Below are 10,119 nucleotides of genomic sequence, written 5' to 3' on the forward strand. Positions count from 1 at the left end.
CTGGAATGAATCTAGTTCAGCTGGGCCTGGACTACAGCTCTCCAGCTCCCTTCTTACTAAGCATGCATCCGCAGTAACAGTAAAAACACGCTGTCCCTGAAGGTGCTGACAAGACTAGAAGTGGCTCAGATGGGAAAGCACATTCGAATGCATTTTTTAAATGATGCTGCAATAATGAGATCTGTGACTTATAAGCAAATCTTGGGTGTCTTGTGCACACAAAAGACCTGTTCCTTGTGGCAGAAGAAAACTATTTGGATCAAACTAAACATAACCAAAATATATATTTAGCAATATTCTTTTAAAAATATTTTCGTGAGTCACCAAGTTAGCTTTTTTGAATTTTTTGATAATTTTATAAAAGCCGTTTTAATATGGCATTCTCAGCACAGCTCTTCAGTCTACAGAAATGTTGGTATAATAATACAACTATAGTTCTCAGATGCATTATTTTCTGCTTAATGATATATGTGCATATCATGTGACTGCGTGTAGATCATATGAATATATTATGGCTTAAAACTCAGAATTTGAATTTCATGGGCCATGCTAAAATTCAATAAAACTACATTTGGATGCAAGGGGGAAAGAGCAACATGTGGCTTGAATTTTCCTTAAAATACACAGGGAATAGTTAAGAAGGAAAAGTGCTTGGGACAGAGTACATCTGGAGTTTTTCCAAACTCATACCATTTAAACAATGGTTTAAGACTGAATTCAAGTCCCAAGCAGATCTCTTCAATCTTCCCCAAAGGGTATAAGGTAGCATTTCAGCTTTGAAAGATAAAGTTAATAAAAATACTTTCAATGAGCAAAATGAAAATGTTGGGCTTGAAGAAATTGTTTTGCCCTTTGGAATTCAAGGTCTTCCCGCTTCCACTTGCATCCCCACTCTGCCTTTTCACCAAAGAGATTATCACTCGCCTTTGAAACCATTTCTTTAGTTTTTTCTTCTCAATGCCAATACCACCCTGCCCCCACACCACCACGGGAATCACACACACACAGTCTGATTAACACCAATACCACTTCAAACCCTTGCCACACCATCCAAGCCTGAACACGCCCCCAAACTATCCTATCTGCCCATTGCATAGTAAGGTACAGTGAAGAGTGAGAATTCTTATCCAGTGGAGGAGACAAATCCCACCACAACTTAGAATGATCTTTGTATAATTTTGTGCATTTCAGAAATGGCAATTTTGTTGGTGAAAGGAATTTAGGGGAATCAATGGTTTTGATGATCAATGCTTCTTCTCCTAAGGCATCTGTTTCCACACTCTTCTGGAGTCTGTCTGTACTAGTGCCAAGCAGGCAAATGTCACCTTTGAGTCCCAGGAGGAGATGTGTTGATCAGCCTTCCAAACTCCCCAGTGCAAAGATGCTTGGAGTTCAGCATGCCACTTCCAGCTCACTGGCTCTGATTCCTATGGATGCAACCAGCCCTCCTCCCTGGCTGGACTAATGCCAGTCTACTTAAGGAGATAATTGACCACAAGCCAGCCTGACTGACAGGCTTCCTAAGTGCCAGATGCCAGCTGTGTGGATTCTGGCCTTTGCAGGAGGGCCTGTTCTCCTAGGGACCACAGCTAAAATAGCTTTGTCCTCCCTTGGCCCTTACCTCTCATCTCAGCTTCCCAAGGAAATATAATCAAACAGATCATTCCAAGTTGTTTTCCTTCTACCTTTATTGTAAGGACATCTACACTAAAACCTTTCTCTCTCCTCCTTGCTTCTCCTCATCTTTCTCAGGGTTCTGTGCATTCAGTTAAGTGGGATACAGGCTGAGCAACTAGTCTTTTCTATCATGCTGGAAACGAGGGGCATAATTTCAGGTTATCTCCACCAGTACTTAGCAGGCCAGAGTGACTTGATTAAACTTGTGAACTGAGATGGTCATAAATTTGTAGATGCCTTTACATCTACCTTACTTATGTCCAAAACTTACTTTCCCTCTATCCCAACATGTAGCTAGAGAGAGAATACCTGTAAGATCATATGAGATCACATACTCAGTTGAGATGGTTACCAAAATATCACCATCAGTTTATTATTCTTATTAGCCTTAGTGGTTCTCTACATACTTTGATAATTACCAGGACAATATTTTTTTAATGGCTTGATCCCTATTAACATGTTTAAAATAAGCACTGAATCTGTGTGTGGGTGTCTTTGAATGGGTGTTTTTTGGCACATGGGTATGAAAATCTGATTCTGGTGAGGAGCAGTGAGTCAGGGCCCCGGATGCTCCCAGTCCTGGTATCTCAGAGGTCTGTCCTGCCAGGTTCCTGGTTTGGCAACTGGGCAGTGGTTGCTTGGGCTGAAGCCCCTCACAACACAGTTACAGTTAGATTGCAGATCCTATCTTGGTTAAGAGGAGTCTTCAGGGCCATGTCCAGGGCTTTAATTGGGACCTCCCTTGGGATCAGAGTTTTGTCCCCACCTCCGCACCTTGTTTATTTACATGAATTCCCATGTTCTCCAGTCTCAAGGCCATGCATAGCTTCCTTTGGGTACCAGGGTCTCCTGGATGAAAACTTGAGTAGAATGCTCTCTAACCTCACTTTGCTTCTCTTCTTCTTTCTCTTTCTCGTTAGGGTAAAAACAAATCAAAACAACCGTGTTTTCCCAACAGAGGTAGGAGGGGGTCCACAGAGGTATGCGGGTATGGGGCTGGGTGCTAAGAAGATCTGGGAAAACATTGAGGGTCAATTACTCTCTTTCACCGCAGCCGTGGCCACAGGCTCTTCTCTCCTCAGGAGGGGCTGTCACTTAGGACAGCCCTCTGGGTGCCGAACGTCACTTTGGGCCGCGCCCCTTTCCCGGAAGTGGGACCATGGGCACCGCTAAAAAGTACACTGGCCCTTTCCGGCAGGTGGAGAAGGAAAAAGAGATGTTCTTTTGAAGAAACCTCTGGGATCCAGCGAGCCCTTCGTCCGACGAGTGACTTGCCACCCCCCAGGACTTCCACCAACTCACTCAGAGGTGTACAAAGAAGCCAGACTCCCAAGTGCCCCCAAATGTGTGACCCCCATTCAGTGTCTCCCCTTGTCTCTCTTTCAACAGCCTCAGATTAGTGTAGAGGAAAACCCTGCAGGACACCTTGCAGTCTCAAGTTGAAAGAACGGGATGAAAGAATTGTTTGAGCCTCCAAGGAGGCGGTGACCTAAACTGAGACTTGTCTCCCCGGCGAGGCCAAAACTTAGCTGCACACTGAAACGGGAGTTGTAAATAGGGGATGCGTGGAAACACCTATTTTTAAGATGTAACCAGAATCCCCCCAGTGTCATTACTGTGCACAGGTCATCTTGTTGTCCCTTTATTTCCTTCTAATGAAAGTTTAGAGAAGGCTGCCTCTGGCCTGACTGGGTAGAGACAAAGCGGTTCAAGATAGAACCCTGTTCGAGGACGGAGAGCGGAGGCCCGGCCACGGCTTCCCCGGCCCCAGCGGGGTCCCCGTACCAGGCGGGGCCACCTGGCCAGCTCCCCGCGCAGCTCCGCAGCGGCTGCAGCCCACAGGTTCCCTCCGGGGAGCGCGGGCTGCGGGGCCGTCGGCTCCTGCGGGCCTAGAGCTCGGCAGCTCCGGGCCCCAGGCTGCCGCCGCCCCCGAGGCCCTGCTCACCGAGGAAGCAGCCCGGCGCCCGCGCGCAACAGGTTCCCCACGCCGCGGTGGCGGGGCCGCGCTCCTCGTTAATATCCGCGGTGGCCGCTTCCCGGCGCCAACCTCCCCGCCTTGGGCCCGCCCGGCAGACTTAAGGGGGCGCCGCCGGGCACCCACCCAATGGCACCGGGTCCCTGGCCTTGGCCCGCCCTGGAGGCCCTCAGAAAAGGGAAAAGGGTGTTGGGTGGTGATGATGATGTATTGATATGAACCTCATGTAGGAACAGAAAAAATGCACCGTTGCCGGTTTTTGCTGATTCAATCTCTAGTACTGAGGTGGACTAGATCGGATAGAGTAGGAGATAATTGCGCCAACTGATAAAAGGAGCAATGGAGGGAACCTGTCGGTGCTGGTGGCTCGCCTGTGAACTCTCCCCTTTGAAGCTCTGAAGTTAAGAAATAAAGGGGAGGAGGAGGATTTATTTGCAAAGCCTCCTGACCGCCCAGTGGGCACTCAGACCGCGGCCTCGTCTCCTGAGAAGCGAAACACCTTCACGCGGGCACCGGCATATCCAGAGAGAAGCTTTAATGGAGAACACCGCGTACAACACTGGCAGACATGAACTTGCACAAAGTCACAACCCGAACGCGGCGCGGACACAAGCCAGAGGTGACGTAGAGGCAAAGGGCAGCCCCCTCCTCCCTATCCGCCCCCCTTCGTTCCCAAAAGTTTGTTGGAGTAAAGTGCTATTCTTGGGGCTCAAAAAGGGGAAGGAGCAACAGCCGCTGGGCAAGTTTCTTATCCATTCACGAACTGAAACTGAAGAATTCGCCTGAAAGACGTACGCACCCAAACGGCACACGGAACACCAAATCGACCGCCTCCCGCAAAGGTGCCCGGGTCATCCTCTCGCATCTGTCCGGAGGAGGCTGGAAGGCAACGGCCACGAAACGCTCCTGGAAGCGTTAAGAGCAATACTGTCGGGTGATGTGGCAGGCTTTTCTTGCATTCGTGAGTTAGGGGACAAAATCCCGTGATGCAAGTGATCTTTTTTTTTGTTTAAAATCCCCAAATGGAATGGATCGTGGGAATTCACATTATTTTGGGGCTCCTTAACGGTCTCATCCGATCGATACACAAACGAATTGCCGGTAGAAAGTCGCCTTCATTGTCTCTCTTTGGTTGTGTTTCCCGAACTTTACTTTTGGAATCTGGGGCTTTTCTCTTTGTGCCGCTGCCACTCTCTTTTGTGCAAACTAATTGTTTTAGCTGTTCCTGCTATCCTTCTCTGCTCAGGGTATCCCTGCTACCCCGGGTCAGAGCCAAGAAACTTGACTGCTTCCCAAGATCCTTCGTGGGGTTCCCACTGCCCCGTAAAAGTGGCCTTATTCACGATACCGTGTCCTTTTGCCCATTTAACCGACCAGGAAAATCACGGTATCAAACGCTCCCTCTTTTCCTTATTAAATAAAACGAGGTTTCCTTAGTGAAGAGCAGTTTTGTTTGAAGGCTCACGACAGGCGGCTGCCCGGGGAAGACACAGCGCAGAGAAACTTGGTGGCCGAGGTCTGTTTCCGCGTCACTCTGCTGGATTTCTCCCCGAGAGGCTTAGCTCCACCATCTTCGGCTCCCAGGGATAAGGGTCGAAATCCATTTCCAATTTGCCAGCAAATGAGGCTTCCCCAACCTCCTTCGCTCCCTCCCCCCATAACTTATTGATTCATAATATTAATTACAATAGAAACTCTTACCTGAAAATTGGCTTTCATTAATCTGATTGTACAACATAGTATAAACACAGACACCAGAAGTGTTATATTTATTCAGACCACTGGAGAATCCACTTTTCGGGGTTGTCTGTTTAAATACGTTCCTTTCGCACAAAGGCTGGACTCGTCAGCCCTGTCCCGCCTCGCCAGGGCGCCCTCTCCCTCTCTGGCCGTCGCGGGCCAGGCGTCTCCGCGCGTTCGTCTCCCCCGCCCCCGGGTACCCTAGGAGTGCACCAGCACCGAGTGCAGGGAGCCGCCCTTGCTCTGGGCCGCACTCGGGGCGGCGGGCTCCAGCAGAGAGGCGGTCGGCAAGGCCGCGACCGCCGGGCACACGGCGGACGGCGCCGGCGGCTGCTGTGCGGCCGCGGGGACAGTGAGCGTCGGCGGCAGCGCGGTCACCGGCGGCAGCGCTGGAGTCGGCTTGATGGGCACGGGCACCGCAGGCAGGCTCTGGCTTGCCGAGTGGCACAGGGCCTTGACCGGCACCCCGAAGGCCCCGTACTCCGGGCCCACTGGGACCCCCGCGGCGGCGGCGGCGGCGGCAGCCGCGGCCACCGAATCCATGACGCCGACGTGCGGCCACACGGAGCTGACGACGTTGCCGAGCTGGCCTGGCACAGGGTAACCCAGATGGTGCATGACGGACGCCAAGGGCAGTCCGCCGGCCTGCAGCACGCCCTTGTAGTCCCGGCCGATGATGTTCTCGATGGCGAACGGGTGCTTGAAGCCCGACGTGGACGCGGCGGCGGCGGCGGCAGCGGCGGCGGCCGAGCCCAGCCCGTAGGGCGGGAACTGCGACAGGCGCCCCACGCTGCCCACCGCCGCCGCCGCCGCCGCCGCCGCCGCCGCCGCCACGGCCGCCGCCTCCTGCATCTTTCCGGGGTGAGACGGCTGCTGAAGCTGCGGCTGCTGGGGCGGCTGCTGCGGGGGCTGCGGCGGCAGGTGCGGCGGCGGCTGCGGAGCCGGAGGCGGCTGCTGGTGGAAATAATGCACCATGTGCGGCGGGGGCGGTGGCGGCTGGGGCGGGTGGTGGTGATGGTGGTGGTGCGCGGCAGCGTGGTGGTGGTGCGCGTGGTGGGGGTGCAGGTGCCCTCCGGGCCCCGCACCTGGCGCGCCCTTGGTGCTTCCCGCGTGCAGGTGAGTGTGGTCCGCGCGTAGCACCTTGAAACGCTTGCGGCGCCGCAGGAAGCTGCCGTTCTCGAACATGTCGCCGCAGTCGGGATGCAGCGCCCAGAAGCTGCCCTTGCCGGGCTGGTCGGGCCGCCGCGGGATCTTGATGAAGCAGTCGTTGAAGGAGAGGTTGTGGCGCAGGCTGTTCTGCCAACGCTGCGTGTGCTCGCGGTAGTAGGGGAAGCGCTCCATGATGAACTTGTAAATGTCGCTCAGCGGCAGCATCTTCTCGGCCGAGTGCTGGATGGCCATGGCGGTCAGCGAGATGTACGAGTAGGGCGGCTTTTGGTCGCTGTACGAACTCTTTCCCGGCCGCGGCATCGCCCCCGGCACCTCCACCGCCCTCCGGCCCACACTGGACCGCAGCGCCGCTCCGCACCCCGCTCCCAGGGCCTGGCTGTCTCCACTAACCCCCACTCCGCCCCGCCACCGCACCTTCTCTCCCCCCAGACCCTCTCGCCGTTTCTCTCCGGCCTTCTCTCAGCTGCCTGGGGTCTCCGCGATTAATCTCTTGCGCCGACTTAGCTCTCCGACGCTCGCAATTTCTGGCCCCGACGGTCGCCGACCAGCGCGCACAGTCGCGGGCGGGGCGCGCCAGCTTCACCGCCACCCTCCCGGTGGCCAGAGGCTGAGCGCGAGAACTGGCGGACTAGGAGTGGGGAGGGGCTGCGTTCCCTTCCGGCCTCGTCTTTGCTTTTTCTCGGTCCCAGGGAAGCGCAGGCCAAGCGGGCTGGGAGGGACTGGACAGTTAGGACTCTGGCCCTTTAAATCCGAGTCGGCGCTCGCTGTCCTGGAGGCGGAGGGCTGCCGGACTCACAGCGCTCTGAGCGCTGCCTCCCGACCGGCCCCTCAGTGCGCTCTGGAGTTGTTTTCCTGGAAGGGAGAAGTGAGGTAAGGGGAAGGGAAGCTCGGATCCTGGCAGCCTGCGTCTCCCTTTTCTCCGGCGGCTCGCAGCGGAGCTGGGGATAGAGCTGGAGGCGGTCGCTTGGGGGAAAAAGTTTGCTGGACGGGGGACGCAAGCCGCGGGCCGGCGGGGGCGCCTGCGAATGCCGGGAGGATGCGAGGCTGGCCGGGGCTGCTCGGCCGTCCGCGCCGCAGCTGCCGCCGCTCTCTCGGGCCCGTCTTGAGCTGGAGAGGCGGCGGCGGCGGCTATGGCAGCGACGCGCTCTCCTGGCTGCGTTTTGTAATGGTCCCCGAGACGCCGAGACCCCCGCAGCTCGCGCTTCGAGACTATCACATGACCGAGGCTGAGGGACTCCGCGCCGCCGCCGCCGCGTCTCTAGCTGCAGAAGGGGCAAGAAGGCGCCGTGCCTCGCCCCCGCCCCCTCCTCCACCTCGGTTCAGGCGCCCCCACGCCCAGCATGCACCACCCGCTCGGCAGCCCCCTGCCGCGGCCGAGGGGGCGGGGAGCGCGGGCTGTTCGCAGGGAGGGGCGCAGCGCCGGGTGCTGTCCCCTCTGGCGCACCCCACCCAGGTCGCGACGCACGGCAGCGAACACTGCTTTCTCGCGCCTTTCCTGCATCTTCCGCCTGTCCCCGCCCTTTCACTCTTCCGGTTTCCCACCTACCCGCTCTGAGCTTCTCTCTCCTAACACTACCTTTCTCCTGTCCTAGCCACTCTGGGCCAAGTTCGGAGCACCGTGGCCTCAAGGTCTCTTCTCTGCAAGAAACCCCAATGCCCGGAGGGTTGGAGAGAAAAGCTAATGGGGAGGAAAGCCAGGGGCGTTTTCTTCAAATGCCAACTTCATCACAATTTTATTGAGCGCCAACTGTATGTCAGGCCCAGTGATCAGCGCCAGGTACACGGAGGCATAAGACAGCTCTCTGCGCTCCAGGACCGCGGTCTAGAGGGGGAGACGGACAATAACCAGGAAATTAGGACAGATACTAAGGGCTTGGTGGTGGAGGCTCCACCGCGCTTCTCAGGAGCGGGTGGGTGGGACAGGGTGAGGCATTTCTCTGGGGGTGGTGACGTCTGAGCTGAGGCGGGAAGGAAGAGTTGGGAGCTTAGAGGTCCCATCAGCTGGGTGTATCGGAACGAAGTCTTTGCTTCTCTTAGGGAAAGGGAGATAATTAAAATTAAATAGCAGGTCAAAATGATGACCACAGGACTCTGGTGTGACCTTTAAGAGAAAGGTAGATGAGCCCCAGCGTTGAGGTCCCCGTGCTTGCTGGAGTCCGGGAAGCAGATTCCTGCTCCGCCCGCCTCAGCACCCCCAGCAGCGAATCCCAATTGACTACAGGGAGAACCCGAAGTTATATTCTGGTTTTGGCTGCCTTTGCCCTTAGGCTGGGAGGAAAAGCAGAGTATAGAAAAAAAAATATGCCCTCTTCCTGTCTCTGGGCCTCAGTTTCATTATTTGTAAAATGAGATATCTGAAGTTGGAAATTTCACAGGTCCCTTGCAGTTCTGCGATTTGAGGAGAAAATAGCAATTAGGGACTGTGGCTAACTCGGTTTTTAATTTTTTCTTTTCCCTGCCTAAATCCGAAGGCAGAAAGCCGTGGCCCAGACTGCTTGGGAGACGGCCTCTTACCCTCCAACCTTGGCGACACCAGGTCGAGGGGTTTTTAGCTTCCGACTTTTGGTGAGCTGCCCGAAGGGAGGATCACGAGAGGGGCTGTCTGCCCATCGGGTCGCTTCCTCTAGTTGTAGGAGTGCGGGGAGCGGGGCAGATTCTTGATTTTCATCGTTAGTCAGGAGCTAGATTTCTGGCTAGTGCTCTTTGGCCAGTTTGTCCTGGGCCAGCAGACGTTTTAGAGTAGGTGTTAAGGTGAAGCATCCACAAGGGCCCCCAGGGGAAAGAGCAGCCTCTTGGCCTATCCTAAGGAAAGGAGGCCCTTTCAGAGGAGGATGCTTTCGCTGTCACTCCATGCCAGGAACGTGCCTTCCGCCGATAGAGATTCTAAGTGATTTTTGGTGCGCTGAGGCAGCGTAAGGAGCCGAGCAGCAGACGGCCTCCTGGCCTCGCAAAGCCGCGGAGGAATTCCCAGGACGCCCACAGTCACAGGGACAGCTAGAGCCCGCTGGGGCCGGGGGTTCCCAACTCCCTTGACCGACGTGGTGTGAGAACAGCCCCGTCCAGGCCCGAAAGCCGCCGAAAAGCCGCTGGTGGGAGATCGGCGTGCGGAGCGAGCGCTCAAAGGCTCTACCGGCCCCGGTCCCGCACGCAGCGTGGGTAAAGGCATCTTTTGTTGACGCCTTGCGAGAGTATCATTTCCGCTGGCTCCCGGAAAAGCAAGCCTTCCTCTTTGGGAGCAGCTCGTTCCCGTCGGGCAAGCGAGCTCCGCGGCCGGCGTCTGGGGACAAGGTGAGGGGAGGACCCCCTTCAAGGGCGCGCCGGGCAAGCTTTACGCGCATAACCTGAACACTAAAGCTGTGAGCTGGGAGCTCACCGGGTGAGCCCGTTACAGCCCTACAGACCCGCCGCCACCATCTCGGTCTGGGCGCCTTCGGCCTCGGCGACCCAAGTGCGTTCAGCTGGCTAAGCGGCCCCGCGCAACTTGGACCAAAACAGAGCCGCGCAGGTCGAGCGAAGCGCCCCAGGCCTCACTCTTCCGCATTCCGGGAGGACTTCGC

At 56.0% G+C, this 10,119-nt stretch overlaps 1 protein-coding gene across 1 annotated transcript; it reads right to left on the reverse strand.

Annotated features, from left to right (window-relative positions):
• Positions 1-4,172: 4,172 nt before the first annotated feature.
• Positions 4,173-7,820, reverse strand: FOXB2 (forkhead box B2). The gene has a single exon (XM_058565620.1). The coding sequence runs from the start codon at positions 6,860-6,862 to the stop codon at positions 5,594-5,596; it is 1,269 nt and encodes a 422-aa protein (XP_058421603.1). The 5' UTR covers positions 6,863-7,820; the 3' UTR covers positions 4,173-5,593.
• Between the last annotated feature and the right edge of the window lie 2,299 nt (positions 7,821-10,119).

Source organism: Diceros bicornis, chromosome 22 (genome assembly GCF_020826845.1).
Source record: "Diceros bicornis minor isolate mBicDic1 chromosome 22, mDicBic1.mat.cur, whole genome shotgun sequence".
Classification (NCBI taxonomy): Eukaryota; Metazoa; Chordata; class Mammalia; order Perissodactyla; family Rhinocerotidae; genus Diceros; species Diceros bicornis.